This window comes from Equus caballus, chromosome 19, assembly GCF_041296265.1.
Source record: "Equus caballus isolate H_3958 breed thoroughbred chromosome 19, TB-T2T, whole genome shotgun sequence".
Taxonomy (NCBI): Eukaryota; Metazoa; Chordata; class Mammalia; order Perissodactyla; family Equidae; genus Equus; species Equus caballus.
In genome coordinates this window covers 20607750-20628605 of record NC_091702.1, presented here as the reverse complement: position 1 = coordinate 20628605, position 20856 = coordinate 20607750, and the positions used below count along the sequence as shown (strand labels likewise).

Sequence of the window (20856 nt, the reverse complement as noted above, 5' to 3'; positions counted from 1 at the left end):
AGTTGTTAACCCTTAGACCCTACCTGGTTGTGATCTCCCCTCTCTCACCAGCAAAACATTTCCTTCTCCTTCATAAGGTATTCTAACCTGTTTTCAAGTGTTGCATATTGTTATGTTGATTAATAAAAACTTTTGAAATAAAGCTTTTGGTATACTGGAAATGGAACAACTTGAAGAATGGATTCTTTGGGTCCAGATTGGTGGCAGTGGTGCTTGAGTGAGAGGTTCTGTCTCTGGTACAGGCTTTTCAAGGTCAGGTCAGGTTACAAGCATGACCAAGTAAAATCAATACTCCTGGAAGTTGTGACATCAGGTCCCAGGAATGTGTTGTTGGGCCACAGCTGTGAGAAAGCCTCCTCTAGGTCATTAGAAGGAGCAATTTTTATTTTACTTGTTTTGAGACTATTTCTTCCTCATTGCTACCAAATTGATGACTTTTGCTTATGGAGGTAGTCTTGGTAAGTTCTGAAAATGATCACTTGCTACTTCATGATTTGATCAGTCATGACAGTGTATTTGGATGTCCCTTGGATCTTCAAATATTATTTCACAGTATGTTTTTTAGTAGCCCTCAGTTGATTTAACACTTTGCCATTTGCTCTCTCGTTACCCTAGGATGATGTGAGTGCTTGAACTTAGTGAGAACTTATCATCCATGTCTACATTTCAGAGTCCCTTTCTTCAGCTTAACAAGTCTTGGTTAAACGAATAGCATAGAAAAGCATATATGGAGCTCACAGTTAAAAGCTTTAGTTAGTGGAGTGCTTTTTTTTCCATATTTTGTATGACTTGGCATAGGAATTATGATGATGCAAGAAAATGGCAAAATATGGTAGATTTAAGAACTTAACAGTTTTCATTGGAGTATTTCTTTTCTTGTTTTTTTTGTTTTGTGAGGAAGGTGCACCCTGAGCTAACATACGTGCCCGTCTTCCTCTATTTTAGATGTGGGATGCCTGCCACAGCATAGCTTGATAAGCAGTTCATAGGTACGCACCCAGGATCTAAACCGGCGAACCCCGGGTCGCCAAAGCGGAACGAGCACACTTAACTGTTGTGCCACCAGGCCCCTCCTCTTTTTTTTTCACTTGAGGAAGATTAGCCCTGAGCTAACATCTGTGCCTGTCTTCCTCTACTTTGTACATGGGATGCCTCCACAGCATGGCTGATGAGTGGAGTCGGTCACATCCCAGATCCAAACCTGTGAACCCAGGCCGCCGAAGTGGAGCGTGCAGAACTTTCACCACTTGGCCATGGGGCCGGCCCCTGAAGTATTTCTTAGCATTTATTACAGGTCTTGGTACTCTTAGTTCCTATGTGGAAAGTAGGAAATAGAACTGTCACTTTTTATGCCTACTCCTTGCTGGGCACTCATTTAATCTTCACTGTGATTTTTTTGGGAAAGGTATTATAAACCCTGTTTTACAGATGGGAAAACTGTGGATCATCAAGATTAAGTTGCGTGCTTATAGGTGACCCCTGCTGAATACCTGAGGATTTAGGTAGGAAGTTTCTTTGGGTCCTGTGGTATGGCTTGAGGTATGGCATGGATGTAGAGGTGGAGGAAGGATGTAGTAGGGATGTAGAGGCGGAGGAAGGACTAATAGAGAGCACCCTGACAAAGAGGGGTAGACGTTAGAAATTACAAAATTGTTGGTGATTTTTAAGATTAAATTATTTTTGTTTTAATACAATATAACTAAAAGAGACTATTTTATAATTAGATATATACATCTTTATATATTCTATTGTGCACTGCAGATCTTTAAGTGTTAATTATTTTATTAAATCAGACATCTCAAAATTTGACGTTGTTTTTGAAGGCGTCCTCATTCTCTCCAGTTAGAGTTACGTGTTCTCTGCTATGTATCTCCACAGCACAACGTACCAGAATTCCTATCCCACATGCTGCTTTTTGAAAGTGTTTCTCCTGAAAGGCAGTGACTTTGTTGTACTCATCTTCATTTCTCTTACAGTGCTTAAGAAAGTTATTTGCACATTTTAGACATGCTAGATTCTTAGCAAAATGAACCTTTAACAGTGTCTTGTTTATTTATATAGAGAAAACTCTATACAGTTTTTATGCAGGAGCAGGAGGGGCCAGTGGGGGCATTGCTGTTGGAGGCTTTTGCCTGCCACAGTGGCTGTGGACTGGAAAGTTAAAAGACCACGCCTTTACGTTTGCTGGAGGGTCTGAATTAGCAGCAGCCACACAAAGTAGGGGATGAAAGAAAATTTGCCACAAAGTTTTGGAAGTTTTTTCCTTTCTTTCCTTCTTTTTTAGAGACTTTAGAAGAAATGGACAGTGAGTTGCTCAAGTGTGAATTCTGTGGGAAGATGGGATATGCTAATGAATTTCTGCGGTCAAAACGATTCTGCACTATGTCATGTGCCAAAAGGTATTTCTTTTCTCTTGAATTTCATAAAGCACAAACCAACAACCACTGTAACAAAACCAGAAAACTTGTGGAGTTTACTAGTAGTCAAAACTAGATATTATAAAGTAGAGGAATAATATCAAATAGGCATTATCTGGAGCTCCTTTGCTATTTAGTTATTAAATATTGCTCTGTGAAAATTCCACATTCATAACACTGACATGAGTCTTACAGTGTGATCTCATGTTGAAGTAGCACTCTGCTGTGGTAAGCGTAGTCAGGAGAATCCCTCCTGTGAATAGACTGCTAGTCCTGGAGGTATCAAAACAATATTTCTTTAATCACAAGATTGTTTTATCAATATTGACATACCTGAATTTACTTTGTTTTGTTTTAAAATGTTTTCATTTGTTTTAGCCATATCTTATTTAAGTTTCTAAGTAGGACAGCTGCAGCATAAGTTCTCCATACTGTTACATTATCAGATAGCAAAACATCTGTCTTTTTTAAATATGTATTTTCAATAGCAATATTATAGGTAAATAGTATTAATGACAAAAGAAGTGTTTAGTATCTTCATTGATCTTGTTTTAAGTTTAGTTTACATTAAAAAAGAAAAAAGGGGCCGGCCTGGTGGCATAGTGGTTAAGTTCGAGCGCTGTGCTTTGCCACCGTGGGGTTCACAGTTTCGGATCCCAGGTGTGGACCTAGCCCAGCTCATAAGACCACATTGTGACGGCATCCCACATAAAATAGAGGAAGATTGGCATGGATGTTAGCTCAGTGACAATCTTCCTCAAGCTAAAAGAGGAGGATTAGCAACAGATGTTAGCCTAGGACCAATCTTCCTCACTAAAAAAAAAACCCCCCAAAAAACACCTCTGATTCTGATAATAAATCCAAATATAGGTATTTACTACTAAGGTGAAGTATATGGACAGGTTGATTATTTTGAAATTTGTTCTCTGTTCCAAAAACTGATTATTCTCTCAAAGAATGTAAGGTCTTAATTGTGTGCATTTAGGGAATTTCTTGCTTGAACATATTATTTAGTATGGTGCCACTAAAATATATTTAGTAAAATAAGTTGAATAAGTAATAAAGTATTTTTCTTCAAAAGTGAGTTCCTTGGCTTCTCAATTGTCGATCTCTTACACAAATATTCTTTTATGTCATTGATAGTCTTGATCAAATTATGTAACTCCTGTTTTAACTTGTGAGTTTTCCAGTTTGCATATACCACAGGAAAGAAGAGTGGCTTTCTGATTCTAAGTGATTAAAAGTTCTGAGGGAAAAGCATTGCCTTTCATAATATTTTAAACTTCTTGACTATTTAGAAATATTTCAGGACATTGTACGCTATCATCAGTCTTCTCCCAGAGATGATTGCTAAGCTGTCACGTTATTATACCGTTGGGTGAAATCTCTTTAGAGGGCTGGGGTCCTAACGTAGGGAAATGCAGATGGGAGAGCTTGGAAGAGAGGATCAATTAGTCAGGAAGAGCTGCTGCTGTTTGCACGTCTGTCTAGCTGCCTGTCTTGGCTGTCTGCATACTTAGGGACTAAACAGCAAGTGTAGTCTCTCCTCCCTGTAGTAATGGGGAAAGAAGTTTTGTCAATTGATGTGAATGGAAGTCAGAAACCTACAGAGCTGGGTCCACAAATGAGCATAGTGAGCACAGAGGAGCTTGCTGAATTGTTTTAGGGTAAAATGAAGTGGCCTTCACGACACTTTTTTCTTTTTTGTATTTCTAGGGGAAAAATAGCCTATTCATTCTCATAGTACCCCTTACTTCTACCTCCTGATATTTTCATAAAACATAGAATGAGAAAAATTTATTTTGGAATCTGGATATTGGTCTAGAACAGTTGTCAATAGCAAAGTTTATTGGGATTTATTCTTGTCATTTTCCTGAAAAATCATCTTAGAGCAAAAGAGTTTTGAAAATAAGAAATCACATTGGCAGTTTTATGTGTGTAAAAAAGGAACTGCACATGTTTTTCTTAGCCTTTCTGTAGCTTCTCAGAAATTTTGTTTCTTAGATTCTTTCCTTTTACTCTTCTTTCTAAGGAAGGGGTTGGCAAATTGACCAGGCTGAGTCCTTCCTATAACCTATTTTTGTGTGGCCCCAGAGCTAAGGATAGTTTTCACATTTTTAGGTGGTTGAAAAAAAAACCAAAGAAGAATAATATTTCGTGACACATGAAAATTATGTGAAATTCCCATTTTAGTGTTACTAAATGAAGTTTTATTGGGATCCAGCCATGCTCATTCATTATTGTCTGTGGCAGCTTTCACGTTACAAATGCAGAGTTGAGTGTTGTGACAGAGACTTCTGTGGCCCACAAAGACTGAAATATTTACTATCTGGCCCTTTATAGAAAAAGTTTGCTGGCCCCTGTTCTAGGGCTTGGGAATCCACTAAATGGCAGTGGACTCTTTTAAGTTGTCATCATGCCTGATAAAGGTGTATCTTCGAAAATATTAGAGAGTTTATTTTTATAAAATAGAAATAATCTTTCAGCCAATTTTAAAGAAATATGTACTTGTGAATTTCCCGGATAATGAGAGCTATGAATTCCTTGTGTAACTTTGAAGTCTCAACTTTACGTTTTCACTTTTTGATTTTAGTAACATTTGAGAAATCTTTTACTAGCCGTTTGAGATTTCCACCTTTCTACTATATTAAGCTCTTTTTAGTAATCTCTCTTCAGAAATGATTACTTGGGGAAAGTATCAGTTTGAACATCTAAATAGTTAATTCATAACTTCTTTATCTGCTGGAACCTTGAATTATTTTGCTGCTATAAAAAATCAGTTATCCTATGTATTTTGCAGAAAGTTTCCCACTGTCATGCTAGTTTTAGGAGAAAATATCAATACCTTGTAATAGGTGGCCAATATTATATTGAGAGCTATATTATGATAGATACAGAGACCGTTTTTTGACTCTTAGCGTAAGTAAATCCAGTAAATATTACGGTTTACTTTCTGAGGTATTATAGTTCTTAAGTGTATGAGACTCATTCACAGTTGCACTTTGAAGTCATAATTAAATAGTAAATGGAACGTCTCGTGGATCATTTAATGTTTTTTCTTACTTGAATTTCTTAGGTACAATGTTAGCTGTTCTAAAAAATTTGCACTTAGTCGTTGGAATCGTAAGCCTGATAATCAAAGTCTTGGTCATCGTGGCCGTCGTCCAAGTGGCCCTGATGGGGCAGCAAGAGAACATCTCCTTAGGCAGGTCTGTAGAAACCTTGCTTCAATGTACAATACCCTTTTCAGAAATGCAAGGAAAGTGCAATGCTGTATTTTACTTGTACTACGTTTTCCAGCTTCCAATTACTTATCCATCTGCAGAAGAAGACTTGGCTTCTCATGAAGATCCTGTGCCATCTGCTATGACAACACGTCTGCGCAGGCAAAGTGAGCGGGAAAGAGAACGTGAGCTTCGGGATGTGAGAATTAGAAAGATGCCTGAGAACAATGACTTGCTACCAGTTGCACAAACAGAGCCATCTATATGGACAGTGGATGATGTCTGGGCCTTCATCCATTCTTTGCCTGGTATGTAATTCACCACTTTGGCCTTAATATTTTTCTTGTGCATTCACACACAGGAATGATGTTATATCCATCCACACCTAGTGCACAAAAGGGCTAGAGAGGTACTGTGTGTATGTGTTAATTAAATGGCATTTGCTATTGAAATGTGATCTCTTTCCTCTTGCTTATTCCCTCAGCACAACTGGGTGTTTTCTCATACCCCCCAAGTCGATAAAAACTGACTAGTCCTGCTTCTGCTGTGACCCCTCAGCCGGTGAAGATATTAAAGGTGCTCTCTTCTCTTCAGTCTGATTTCTCTCGAGAGGTCAGTAGAGAGATTGAGTCAGACACTTCTTCCCTTCTGCTCTTCTACTTTTCTATTCTATTTTCTCCTTATTTCCTAATTTAACCTTTTTTAAATGAAATAAGAGAGACCATAATTTTTTTTTACATTTTTGAAAGCTAATCAAGACCTTTTAGAATATGGTAAAATTTAGTTGCTTTTTAAAAAAGCTGGTTCTTTTAAGGGAAGCTGCATTCTTGGATTCTTTGCAATAAGTAGACATCAAAAACACTTCTGAAATTTGATTTGTTAAGTAGACAACTAGAATTCAGTTATGGTATCCTGTTCTGATTTGAGGGTAACTTCCTTATTTGTGTTTGTTGGCTCTCTCATTTTGGCACTCTTTCCGTCAGCTTAAGTCTTTATCTTTTTCCTTTAATGCAACAATAATCTTTTGTATCCCCCTTTTTCCAAGGGGCTGATGCTAAAGACAGCTACACCTTTGCTCATGATGAGACCCACACTAGTTATATATGGTAGGACAATGTATTTTTTTAAATCAGCAAATCTTATTCAATTTGACCTTACGAATATGGAAAGCAAGGAGTTTTTTTTTAATGGTTGTCCCATTTTGGTTTTATTGTAAATGGAACCATCTCTTGACACAAGCTTTCCAGAAAAATACATCCACTTTGAACTTATCTACAGACTTATTAAAATTAATCTGGCTATTTTTGCTAATTATTCTTTCTATAAAGGTGACCACTGTCTCAGAAGCAAACTTATGGCTAATGTGCTGTGTGAGTCAAGAAAGTATATTCAGAAGTACTACTGCTTTGTAAAAACATATCAGCCATTTGACCTTATATACAGAGCTCTATGAAGTGTTAGTAAATTATTTTTTCAATAACTTGCTTTAGAAATGCTAAATAAGTTATTTTTAAAGAAACTTAGATATGGTCACTTTTAAAGAAAGATAAAATTGTTTAAAGAGAGGATAAATTTTTCATAGTAAGATTTTTGAGTACACGCCTCAGAAAACTTAGGTGTGAGTTAAGTGCTAGCCATGTGGATTTAGAATCTGCTGTGAAACTGATGTATTAGAGGATGGTGAGTCTTCACTGGTTGTGGTTTTAAGATTTAATGAAATAAATTTTAGTGTTTAGACCAGTGTAGGTATCTTGAGAATTAGTGCTGGGATCTATACTGATCCCCTGGGACTGGACTTTGATTCTGTCGTCTTCGAAAGTAGTCTGTCTTCCAGGTGGGCCATGAGCTGTTTGTTAGCCTGATTTCTCATTTGGAGGAAAGTATTTATTTTCCTTAGGGGAGGAAGATTGGTTCATATCCCGAGAAAAGTAGTTGACCATATAATTAATAAATAATAGATATTGCTGATTTTCCTATCACTTCCTGTGCTTGTTTTTAGGGCTAATATTCCTCAGCATCCATTAGCCATGAAGCTTCTCTTGGCTGCTTTATCAGAACAAAGGCTAACTCTTTTGTCTCAGTCTTGGTCCATTTGAGTTAAAAAATTATTATTATTGCTTATAATTTGAGATGCTTGTCCTATTGAGTTCAAGACACTTAATTTTGTTGCCAGTTGTGTAGAGAATATTATATATCATTAAAAAGGGACTGCTTTATAATTTAGAACTGCTTGGTACTGTTCAGGAGTCTGCTTAATATAACTCGGCTTTTCTTTTACTGATTAATTGGGAGTATTCCCAAACTGCTTTGACAAGCTAAATAACAAGCTTATTATGTGTGATCAGTTATTTCTTGTTTCTCGAAGTTTTTCTCTGAAGAATGCCTGTAGCTTAAGGTAGATCTCATACCAGAAAAAGCCTTTATCTTCATTTTTCTGTCCTCTTCTGGCCTTTGTAAACTTCCTTTTGAGCCTCTTTCAGCTCATTCAGGGCTGGGTTTTTCTTGTTGTTGTTTTTTCTGAGTAGTCTCCTCCCGAGCTTTTCTCATAGAATGAACAAGCTTCTAAATTTTGTAATCTCTTGTATTTTGTTTCTTTCTAGTTGAGGATAGGCTTCCCTCTTTTATCAGGACACTTAATATTCACTGCTAGGGTTTTCTCTTCTCTTTGTATAATGTCGTCTTGTGAACCGTCCTGGTGGGACATAGAGCTGGTATGCAGTACATCCAAATCTCAGAGCTGTTAATAAGGTGAAAAATTATTTTCCTCTGAATTTTTGTTCATTAAAAAGCTCTCTACAAGAACAGTTGTTTTTATTTTCAGTTAACTGCAATTATCTTCTTAGACTCTTCCTTGTTACTGTGAACCGCCTTTGGCAAAGATCAGGTTATTCTGTTTATTGATCTGTTAATCCGCAGTAGATTTGGTTTCTCTGTAGGCATATAAAATAGGAATCATCTAAAAACATACAACTGTTTACTGGTTTTTATAATACTAATACTGGGACTTGTTTATTCTATAGTAGTGAGTGACAGGTGATAATCTTTTCACCAGCCTTACTGAGGTCACTTTGTGCGGGGGTGTTTTTGTTTTGGGTTTAGCTGGAAAAGTAACTGGACACTTGCGAAGTTCATTTGGGCCCCATGTCCATGTGCAGAGGTCCATGCCCGTCCTCACAGCTGCTTCTGGTGACGTAAAGTCAGTTGAGCCGACTGGTGGCCGCAGTAGGGATAGGTTTTGTGTGTGTCCCTGGGGTGCCAGCCGTTTTACAGAAGTAGATTCTAATATCAGAAACTCAGTGAGCTTTAGCTCAGTATACCTTGAGCATCTTGAATTTTTTTTTTGTTTTTCTCTCATGAGTTTCTGGAAGTATATTTGCTTCTGCTTTGTTTTTGTTTTTCCTTTTTCTTTTTTAAGTCACTTTATTTTCTCATTTCTATACTGATGCATAATATAACTACCATTTTTTGTGATTGGCTTAAGTTGTAATCTAAAATTCTGAAGATAATGCCTTCCCATTTGAGCATGCTGTTTTCAAAAGCACTTTTTAAAAAATTATTTTGCTAATACATTTACTGTCTACCTACAAGAAGACATTTGAAGAGAGATCTCATAATACGGAGGGAAAAGAACATGCTGTGTATTTTTCTCACGGAGAACTCCTTGTTTCTATTCCCAAATGTAGCTCTTATGGTCTTCATTACTTCTCACTGCTCCTGTTTTCTGAATCTAAGTAAGTCCTACCCTATCTTTCTCTCTCTTCTTTTCTTTCCCGTGTTCTTGTAAGTAAGACTGAAGAGAGAAGAACATTAGTTCTTTCATAAAAAGAAGGATGAAGTCACAACTAGATGCAAGATTAGTCAGTTTTGTCTGCCCAGTTTTGAGAGCTACCTCTGGGAAAAGAAAAGGGGCTTTTCTATGGTGAGTAATCTCATTTTAACTATATAGTTTCTTTTATATGGTAAATGGGCAAAACCATAAAAACTTTGCATAGGGTACTTTTGAAATGTCAGTTTTTAAAAGTCTGAGAAATTATTAAAATAGAGAAATCGAAAACCCGGCTGCTATATAGGGAACAGGAAAGATACAACCAACAGAGAAGATGGGAAAAGAAAGAACCAGGAGAAAAAGATGGCTACACAGCTGAATGCAGAAAAAATGTTTGTATTACCTTTACAGATAGCTCCTCTGTGGCAGATTCTGTTTTTGTTCATTGTTTGTTTATTCACTCATTCAGTCCTTCACTTACCCAAAAATATATGCGTTTCATACCTGCAGTGCTTTGTGTTTGGTTATGGGGGTGACTTCATTATCTTCTATAAACAAGAGGATGACACCTTTGCTATAGAAAGATAATCATTCCAGCAAAGTTGTGGTATCCAAAGGTATCATGTAACCATTTCTGTATCTTCGTGATTTCCCTTAGAATGCTGATTTGAGTAAAATAGAAAGACCTTAAGCCGTTAGTTTTTATTCTTAAATTCATTTTTATAATTTTACTGTCTCTTTTAAGGAAGCTTCCACATTTTTTTCATTTACTTCTCTCGTGGTTCCTTAATTCATTACTTTCCTGGCTGTGTCTTTACCCTTAGTGGGCAAGTTTAGTGAGTAACCTGGCCGTGCAAAATTCGGTAGATAATAAACATTTGAGGTTCAAGTAGATGCTAGCGTTGTTACCTGCTGAAGTGCCTGGTTTAGACTGAGAGCTAAAATATTGGTTATTTGCTAAGAGATTAGTTAGCAAGCTCATAATTTCAATAAGAATTTATGTTTTCTTATCAAAGGGAAGATGAATTTAAATCCAGTGATTTAAGATTTGAAGTAGAAATGAGTCTACATACAAGTCATCATACAAGTCAAGCGGTGTAATACATTTCAGCAGCATCACAGTAGATTGATACTACAGTCTTGATGGTTTGGTTCTGGCTGAGTGAACAATAAAAGTTTTAGATGTGCTTGGCAATTGAAGGTTGTAAATTAGCATAAGGTATAAATGATAATGAAAGCGGTACTCTAGTACTTAAGAAAATATTCCTAAATTGTTACTGAAATGGTAGAATATATATTTTACTTCTCTGTATCTATGTGTGAAGGACATATTTTACAAAGATGAGTTGATGAGGTATAATAACGAATTCATCCAAACTTGTTATATGTGTGGCATGCTTTGAGGTGACACCATCTTCCTTTTTGTGAAAGTATGTTATATCTGGACTGATCAATCTGTATATTTTACCTGACTCATCTAATTATTTCTATAATATTTTTAGAACAACAATTCCAAGTAAATTGCTTTACCTGGATTTCAAATTAATTCTTATTTTCAGAATACCAGGAAATGCTCACTTCTTCAGGAGTGAACCCAAGAAAGCCTACGATAAATAAATCTCATTTGTTTCTCAGCCTGTATTTCAGATACTCAGGCCCAGTAAAAGCATAATTGTGACTGTTAGGAGTAACATCCAAATGTGTGTTAATTCTCACTCCATCCCTCTGCTGAAATTCCAGGCTGCCAAGATATCGCAGATGAGTTCAGAGCACAGGAGATTGACGGACAGGCCCTTCTCTTGCTAAAGGAAGACCATCTTATGAGCGCCATGAATATCAAGCTGGGCCCGGCCCTAAAGATCTGTGCGCGCATCAACTCTCTGAAGGAGTCGTAACAGTAGCCTGACACTTTGAGATCACAGCAGGTTTACTCTTCTCAAACTCATAAGGTAAAGGCTCAAGTTGGCCTAGAATATTATCACTTACTGTGGTGGATAGCCCACCACATTGGGATCTCTGCATCAAAAGCTGACATTTCTTCTACAGATATGAAAATTCATCGTACATTTTCATAATTAGTCAACAGTGATGAAATTAATTTTACAGGTCACACACAACGTTGAAAGACTTGCTATAGAGGGCCATGATATTTTTCAAAGAAACGTGTTATACTAGATAATTTTTTTAAAGGTGATGTTTATCATTAATATAAAGAATCCTTTTAAAAGTAATTTAATGATTTACCTTTCTCCTCTTTTGATTCAGTTTTCTTAGACATTTTTCTACCCTATAAGTTTGCTATAGGTTGTCTTGTGAGAGGTAATTTAGGAATAATTTAGTAGTCCAGTGACTGGAATTGTATGCAGTGAGCTATCCGAGTGCATTTTAAAAAACATGTCTATTAGACAATGGCTATGTCTAGAAAAAAGATTGCATTCTAGCATGAATAACACTGATCTGGAAGTCAGAAGATTTGGTTTCTATTCCAAGCTTGACCAAGAATTTGGTGTGACTGAGAAAGTTACTTTTCATGTAAGTCTTTGTACATTTAGAGCAGTGGTTCTCAATGGAGGTCACTTTTGCTCCCCAGGGGACATTTGGCCATGTCTAGGGACATTTTGGTTGTCATAGCTTGGGGGTTGGGGGGGAGAGTTGCTATTGGTACCTAGTGCTGGAGGACAGAGATGTTGCTAAATATCCTACAATGCACAGGCCAGTCCTCCACAAAAAAGAGTTATCTGGTCCAAAATGTCAGTAGTGCCAAGGTTGAGAAACTTTGATGTAGGAGTGATAAATGCTGCTCTTTTTCACCCAAAGGGTTATTTTGAAAAGATAGGCCATCATAAGGAATACATTATACAATTAAGTGCTTCAGATAGCATTAATGTTCTGCTGAACATTTTTCCAGTTTTCGGCATACTAGAAAAAGGAGGAAAAATCATTAAATTGGCCTAAAAAATAAGGACTAGTCTGCAAATAATTTGACTCTCAGAAAGTACTGATTCATATTAATTATCTTTCACATCTCTCTGCACCTCTGCATTGATGAAGGCACATATAATTATACCTTATGAACCAGTGCACAGCCTTTGCTGGCAAGGCAATCGTTTGTAGTGGCTATGTGGTTGGTCCTGGGATTTTTTCTGAAGTTGAACGTGCTGGGTCTAGCTAGAATGCACATTCCTTTTTCCTTGACTAAACCCTTGCATACTTCCTGCAAAGCACTTACCAAGTGATATCTCTTGGATAATCAGATCCAATTTTGTCTGTACATGTTTTAGGGAAAAAAAATTTTAAAACAAAACCTTTTTAGTGTTCTCTGAGAATTATGACACTAAAACAAAATTATTCTGGGAGCCTTGAGAGCTCTGTAGTCCTGGACCTCAAAAATTTGTTTTAATTTTTTTTTATCTTATCTATACCACAAAATGGAAATGTTTTAATAATTGAAGGAACATACACAGATATTTGCCAGAGATTCAGTAGGTAGGAAAGAGTCCATGGGTTTCAGTCATTGTCACTGCTCTTTTCAAAAGGATTGTGTTGAGCTAGTAGAAGACTAAAGATGTCATTAAAGACATCACAAATATTTATCTTTTGGCTTTGTGTACATTAGAGAATGTTGATTATTTTTATACAAAAATACAGCGGGTAATTTTTTTAATCTTTAGATGCCTCTTGTTTGAATGTATGCTTTGTGGGGTTCTTTTGTGTAGTAATGTTTTAAAAAAAGATGTTTACCGATAGTTATGTGTAGGATTAGAATGTAATATAGTGTAAGGCTCATGTTCCAGACCTACAATAGCTTGTAGTCTGTGTCACATATTTCTTTATATCACATTTCTAATTATTGGATTAAAGGAAAGGATTGGATTCAAGGAAAGGTAGGTACTCTGTAGTCAATTTTCATATATTAGCAGTTAATCATTGTGACAGAGTTGTCATAGGCTTGACTGTTCCCCTCATCTTGCAACTTCAGAGCACAAGTATAGGCTAAGCATTGTAGGAGATGGCCCACTATGTGGCGGATGGGGGCACAAAGGAAAATCTCCTCTGGAATTAAAACTTGATGATAGATAATCCACAAACAGTTAATACAAAATTGATTACTTAGGGATAGACTCCTCTAGCAATAATGATTACGTCCCATAACTAAATATAAATATCTGTAGCCTCTAAGGTCATAACTTTGAACTGTGCTGTAGGTTCTCCTTTTATCTACTTCCTCTTCTCATATCAGTCATTATGTACTTCCTGAAAGTCCCTTGTGCCTAGCACTGTGTTAAGTGTCAAGAAAGCTTACAAGAGAGGTTTCCATTTGAGAGCACCTTATATCTTAAACCTTTTAATAATCTTAAGATTAGTCCAGATCTTCTGTTGTCCCCACTGAAAACACCCAAAAAATTGAGTTGTTTTATTTAGAAATGGCTCATTTGCTTTCAATTGGTAGTTTTATTCATTGATGCAGCTCTTTCTTTCTAGATGATTTAACCATCTTAATTTCAAAGCTTCAGTTAGATATAGTGGATGTAAATAATGGCCCTGGCCTGTCTCCTGAGCTTTAAGCACAGTTTTAGTGTGATATAGGTGGGGAGAGTGCTACTATTTTCGTTTTCTTTCATATTACTAATTGTTTTAGGAATTTGATTGAGGAGAGGGAGTGACAAGCAGAAAGGGGACATGGGAAGTCCTTCCTTTTGCTACCGAGGTTGGTATTTTCTGACTTCTTTAAACTAATGCACTCTTTTCTCATTGAGGGAAAAAACCTTAGAAATTTGAGATTTTATTTGTTTTAAGCCGTGTGTTCTGAAGGAGGTAAACAAACCGAGAGAGCTGGTTTGTGAAGGTTATTTTTTACATGACATGGCTTTTCATCAAGCCTTGTGCAGGCACGTGTCGAACGCAGCTCTGCAGCTTTGATAGAATCAGTATAGCATGAGACAGTGCTGTTCCCAGCCTGCCGCTGTTTAAGTAGCATATAACTGGTTCCATGATGGTACTTTTAATTTGCTGTGGCATCTGCTAAACAGACTTTTTTTGGTCCCCGTTTGAGCTGTCACCTAAGAGTAGAGAAGAGGGGATGGGAGGAAAGACATGTCAGTGAAGAAGCTTGAGAATGGGAGAGGCAGACACGAGACCTGCCACTCTGTTAGCTCATCCACTTCAACACTGAACAAATTTCTGCACTTTGGAAGTTAGTATTCATGTTTTACCTAGTTTTAAGTAGAAATGATTGTTTTTAGGTAGCTCAGTGTTTTATTTTCGTTTCCTGGCGTGTTGAAACGCTTAGAACTGTATGAAATAAGTATTGTTTTGCCCATGCTTTTGAATATTTTTGACATAGCTAATCTTCATATATCTAGTGTGGAATTATAGTCAGACATTTATTCAAATACCAGTCTTAGTTTAAAATCTGTCATAGTGCCCCATAGCACTGGATTGTTCCCATTATTTGCATTGGCAGGGTTTGGGTGCCACCATGGCACAAGTATGATAGGGAGGCAATACATGGATTGTATTGACTTATGTTGTGTTTACATGTGCGTAAACAGTTTTGCAAAGAAATGCGAATGATGCCATCCTCACAGCCATATCAAATGGAAAAAATCCCTGGCTGGCACTGTTAAAATGTTTTAAAGACATATTTTTAACCAGAACAGCCTGGTTATATTTTGTGGTTTGAAGATCCTCACCCTTAGTGAATGGCAGAAACACGTGCTGCCAACATGCAACTGGCATTGAGCTTTACTGACAGCACAGAAGGACCTCACTCACCCCTCACCATCCCTAAAGCCTCCTCTAGCCCCAAGGAAACTCTGCATGAAAACTTTCTTTAGACTTTTGGCTGAAAATCCTTAGAGAGGATTTTGTAGTAGGGTTAATTTTAGGGAGGTAACTGGGACAGGACTTTCTAATACCTAATAGTCATGTTTCAGTGAAACCTTTGCGCAGTAGAAACTGGCCCATCTCTGCACAGTGTCTGCTCAGTCTGTTTCCTGTGCACCATATATGTAACTAGCTGGGCCCTGGGGAAGGTATTCTAGGGGGAAGGATAGGGAAGTAGAAGAGGAGACAAATAGGAGGGAAAGCATTCGAGACCCAAGAGGATAGTACAGTTAACTGATTGAGGTCATGAAGTATAGATATGACCTTCAGTAGTTCAAAATAATAAATTGTAATGGTTGGATCCCATTATCTTATTGGATCCCATAAATCTTATGTCGAGATTTACCTGTAAGCAGACTCATTCTTTCACTCTTTTTATCAAGTGATCCTGCCCTTAGGAGCATATTAATAGTTCAAGTGATACATAAGTTAGTGATTTTTGACTTCTCAAAAAGGTGACAAATATATTTGGAGAATATTTGTTAAAAACTCAAAGGTTAATTGTTATGATTGAGTTATCAGAATTAAAGAGGAGAGAGAGTCCATTTTCAGATACCACAGTTGAATCAAGCATATGGACTGTTATAAAGAAAGGTGTTTTTAAGACAGGATTTTGTTAGGTTGTGTCTCAGTCTAAACATTGGATGACTAAGAGCTACAGGTTTCTCTTTATTAGTGTGGATTTCAGTAAAGACAAGCCTACCTCCATTTCTTTGATGCACAGTAGTGTGGATCATGAAATGAATTGTTTAATCCACACTCATCAATATTGGTATTTTATGAATCTATTTAGAAGCATTTGATTTCATCTTAAAAATTGTGATTCAAGTTAGATAAGCACAAATAACAGTATTAGGAAAAGTAAATATGTAATCTTACTAAAATTTAATTTCAACCTATTATAAGCTGTACATCTTAAAATTCTTTGGGAAGATATTCCTCTTTTGTTAGAAGTTCATAAAATGCATCACTATAATTTCCTTCATAGGAAATTTCCCTCATAGCAGCAATACAAGCCATTTCTTCAATAAAAAATGTTGAAAATTGTATTATCTTCTTTGAAAAAAGTTTCCTAAATTTTTAAGAATTTTAAAGTTTTACATATTTTTTAGAGCTTATTTAATCTATTTTAAAATAATACTATGAGAAAGCTTTTTTTTGAAATTGTAAAGCACTAATACAAATATAATTATTGCCGTCATATTCCAGAGCAAACTGTTTGGCTGCTTCTGCTCTTTCGCTTCAGTACACATGGGTGAGAGGGAGCGGCCTCCCCCCTCTGCTGGCTGAGGCCCGCTTCCCACACAGAGGCTCCGGGCTGCCCTCGCACAGGCGCACGTACCTCTGAAGCGCCATGCTGAGGAACCTTTTAGGAAATGTTTCCCACGGATGTTGTATTTTTCCCTTTGTATAACTTGTAAACATTTAATTTTATTTAAAGATGACAGTTTTACTCTCAGATCAGATGTTGGAGAAGAGGTACATTAGAAAAATATTTTTTCCTACTGCCTCTGAAAAGTATAGTTGCTCTTGGTGATATTGGTGGCATCAGTATGAATCCATAGGAAGAAAACCTGTGCAAAGGTTTTAAAATGTATTGTTTAAAAGGAAAAAATTTTAATGTGGGAAAAAATCAAGATAAATTTAAAACACTTATGCTAACGTGGCATACATAGTTTTAAATGTAAGAGTAATGTAGTAAGTCCTTTTAGACCCTAACCTGTATACACTGCCTCCTGTAATCTTAGGAATTGATAGTAGCCATCATTTATTTGCTTAAAAGTTATACTTTAGGGAATATGATCAGTGTTAAATTCATGTTTTGTGGAGCTTTGATTGATGGAGGTGAAGAAGTTGGTGTTTATGAGAGAGTGGTGGGTCTGGTAGTGAAATAAACGTCAACCTACTTTAGAAAGAAGAAACTTTTTTAGTCTTGCCTCAAGCAAACCAGAGTGACCACTGCTTAAAATCTTTGTTTAGAATGCCATGTTAAAAATCATAATCCTTTTTGTTTTAGGTAATACTAAATAGTCTACTTCAATAGTTAATAATAGATGGAATAATCATTAAATTAACATGACGAATAAGATAGAACGCTGGCCAGGAGATGGGTTTTACTCCAGTTGGTGATTAGCTGTGTGACGCTTCAGGCAGTTACTTAGCTCTTAACCTCTTTCCTCTTCTGAGTTTACAGCATGGACCCTATACTACTCAAAATGTGAATTTTGGTTCAAATCATCTTTAAAGTGCCTCCTTGCTCTAAAATGATGATTCTAGGCCACATAATGGGGTATTTTTAAAGTTGCTCCTATTTAATTAATTCTCTTTCCTTTTAATGGTTCATTTAATACTTAAGAGCTTTTGCTGAAAGATAATTATTTATTAAGCATGCATTTCCTAGGGCACCTACAGTCTTTGTTCTCCTAAAGATTAAGGTAGAAAATTCATACAGATGAGCAAATGAGGCCATTTTTCTAAATGCTTCTTGCTAGTTAACCTCTGTACATATGAACACATATGAGCATTATCATTCATTGACATTTATCCATTCGTTTAGCAAACCATTTGAACATTTACTGTGTGGTGCACATGACTTAAGGAACCTAGTAATAAGTAAACAAAATCTTCAAACAAAATCTGGTGGCTTAAACAAACATGGACATAATTATTATTACTTAATGTACTGAACATAAAGTTGGAACTGAGAGGGAATTTTTTATGCCTTGGGTAAAGGATGAGGCAGATCACATGGAAGGTGTTTAAGTGAGTCACATCACAATTCCTACAACACATTTCACAGTTGAACACCAGTCAACCGTATATCTGATAGGTTACACAATTAAGGGTACCTAACATTAAGGATTTACATTTTGAAGCTGTTGTGACAGCCCATATTTCTCAGAGTTATTTTGACACTTGAATCTATTCCAGAGGTTGCTATGCACGGTGTGTGACAGAATAGTACAAAGAAGCTGGTGCTGACTGACTTTACATTTTTAACTACAAAAACTTTACACCCAGTATTGACAGTGAAGTAACTTTATAAAACTGAAAAATCTCAAAGGAGATCGCTGAACAGGTTTGATTTTTATTTTGTTTTTTTTTTGTTTTTAAAGCAAGAAAAATCACACAAAATAAATTTTATTGTTATTACAAATATCTGCTTTTTAGAAAGCACACATATATTACATAGTAAAAGGGTTTCCTTTAAAACGCAGAACTGGTAAACATAAAACAGTTCCCTGCTGGAATTGACAAGTATTTGAGGAGCAGACATCGATGGGATAGATTATTAATTGAGTAAAGGTTCCTTGCCTACTGGAGGATTCTGTAAATTACGTTGTAATTCCTATTGACACAGCTTTACATAGTAATATCACTTGATACTAATGTTCTCCATAAAGATACAAAATGAAAATATCTAATATTATAAAGATCTCTTCTCATCATAGTCACAGCTTTTTAAAGCAGGAAAATGTCCAGATACATGTTAGATTAGTGTGTGTAACAAACTGATTGAAAATTAGGAATGTTGATATTCAAATAACCAGATAGTCTGGGTTTAAAAACTTTTTTCATAGTACTGGGTAAAATTAACTTTTACAATGTTTTAATTCAACTAATTTTTCAAATATTTTATGCTGTTAAAATATCTATTGCATAAATACTTTTTGTATTTGTATTCTTATATTTTAAAAAGTCAACGAAGTGTGCAAAGATGGTATAATTTTGGATGTCTAATTTCCAAGATGTTTAACCAGAGTCCCAATCACCTCATTCAAAAGCATGGTCTTTGTTTTTTCCGTAGGAAAAAAGTCAAAGTAAGTTCCAAAAACTATTCTCAGAGTAAGGAGTGAGCTTGTGGTGAAGCCTGGAGTTGTAGACAGCAGTGTGCAGGGTGGGTACTGACACTGGGGCAGGCATTTATTTCAAGCCTCTTTGTTGAATTCGTGCTTTTTGTCTTCTTGCTTGTTAAAAGAAAATTTGTTGATTTAACAAAGGCAAATTGTGATAAACTTTTTTTAATTTTAATTTTTGATGCTTCAAGCACATGTTAACTGATTTTTAAAAATTGCTCCTTTTGGTTCCTCGTATTGTCCTAAAATAGGACTTTCATATTATTAAAACCTCAAAAGCTGATCCTCCCAGGATGAACAAAGCATCACCAAGGGGAAAGAAAACATTTTTTATCTTTACAGAAAACAAATGTTAAGATTATATATAGATGTATTCTTTACATTGGCTATTGTATTCGAGTCCTCCTTACAGGAAATGAAATAGTTTTAGCACTCGTAGCATTAGCGTTCCTAGATTGGTGTCTGTAGCTGCAGTTTTAAAATGTATAACCTGAAAATGAAGTTAATTTTGCATTATAAGAGCACACCATGATCTATGTAAAAAGATTGTCCATTTGGTGTATTTTTTTAAAAAAGAAAAAGCACTTTCATATTAACAAGTAGCATGTGTATGAATTTTAGATTTTCATATTTGTTGTGTCTGTATTCAGTGAAGTAAAATTGAGCATTCAGATGTTTGTTGATGGCAACATTAACTGTTAAATTAAAGCACCTTATACTCTGCTGCTTAAACTTGCTTGTAATTGCACCTTTGTTACCTGCACATTTTCACATAGAATATTGTTGTAACATTGCTTCATGTGGGTCTGGATGGAGGTTAGTGGGCCTACAGGATCATTTATTTATATTGTTTATATTACAATAATATATTGTAGACCAGTTGTAAGTTCATTTCTTTACAAATAAAAGCCTCTTCCATTTGGCTGGTCTATTGAATAATTTTTCTTTTTTTCTTTAAGCTTATGAGGCATAGGGAATACTCTTAAGGAAACAAACAAAAAGCTTAATGAAGGGTTTGAGGTAGTTATAAATTTTCCTGATTTAAAATCTGCAGGGTGTAAATCTCTACTAATTAAGTACAATATACTTTAAAATATCTCAGTCCCATGTTGTGGTCAATTAGACAGCAGTACATTCAGAGGAAAAGTAACAGAGAAGTAGAGGGGCCAGGTTCAGATGTTGACAGATTAGACAATATCCATGTAAAGTTTAATTCACAAAGTGCCTTCCAGTTATTCTGCCATTAAGATTGCTTTACTCCAGTAGTTGTCAACAGGGGCAATTCTGCCCACCAGGGAGATCTGGCAATGTCTGGAGACATTTTGACTGTCGTGACTGGGGAAGGAGGTGCTGCTGGCATCTAGTGGGCAGCGGGCAGGGATGCTGCTGACATCCTGCAATGCACAGGGCAGCCTCCCACAGCATAGAATGCAAACCCAGCAACCCAAAATGTCAAATAGTGCTGAAGATGAGAAACCCTACTGTACAGAGTGATATGTTGCCAATGTGATTATGATTTGACATGCAAGTATGTGACATATAAGTTATCAGTGAAAATGTACCTCGTATGTCATGGAACGAGACCTAGTCAGTACTCCCAGGTTAGTAAGGTGAGCAACCTAAACTTTTCTTCCAGGAATATCCACATTAAGAACAGAGATATATTTTTAAAAATAAGCTGAATTTAAATTGAGCTACTCTTCCTC

General features: G+C 36.2%; 1 protein-coding gene across 29 annotated transcripts in view; it reads left to right on the top strand.

Moving 5' to 3' along the window:
• PHC3 (polyhomeotic homolog 3) overlaps positions 1–20072 on the top strand; it is a 76248-nt gene extending 56176 nt beyond the window's left edge. For 20 of the 29 annotated variants that reach the window (XM_070243245.1, XM_070243243.1, XM_070243238.1 and 17 more), the window contains 4 exons: positions 2285–2399; positions 5494–5626; positions 5718–5949; positions 11148–20072. In XM_070243245.1, coding sequence (XP_070099346.1) covers positions 2285–2399; positions 5494–5626; positions 5718–5949; positions 11148–11302 — 635 coding nt within the window. In that variant the 3' untranslated portion in view covers positions 11303–20072. Of the gene's footprint in view, positions 1–2284; positions 2400–5493; positions 5627–5717; positions 5950–6125; positions 9561–11147 lie in introns of all 29 variants that reach the window. The other 9 variants (XR_011429019.1, XR_011429012.1, XR_011429014.1 and 6 more) reach the window with 5 other exon arrangements.
• Positions 20073–20856: the final 784 nt, after the last annotated feature.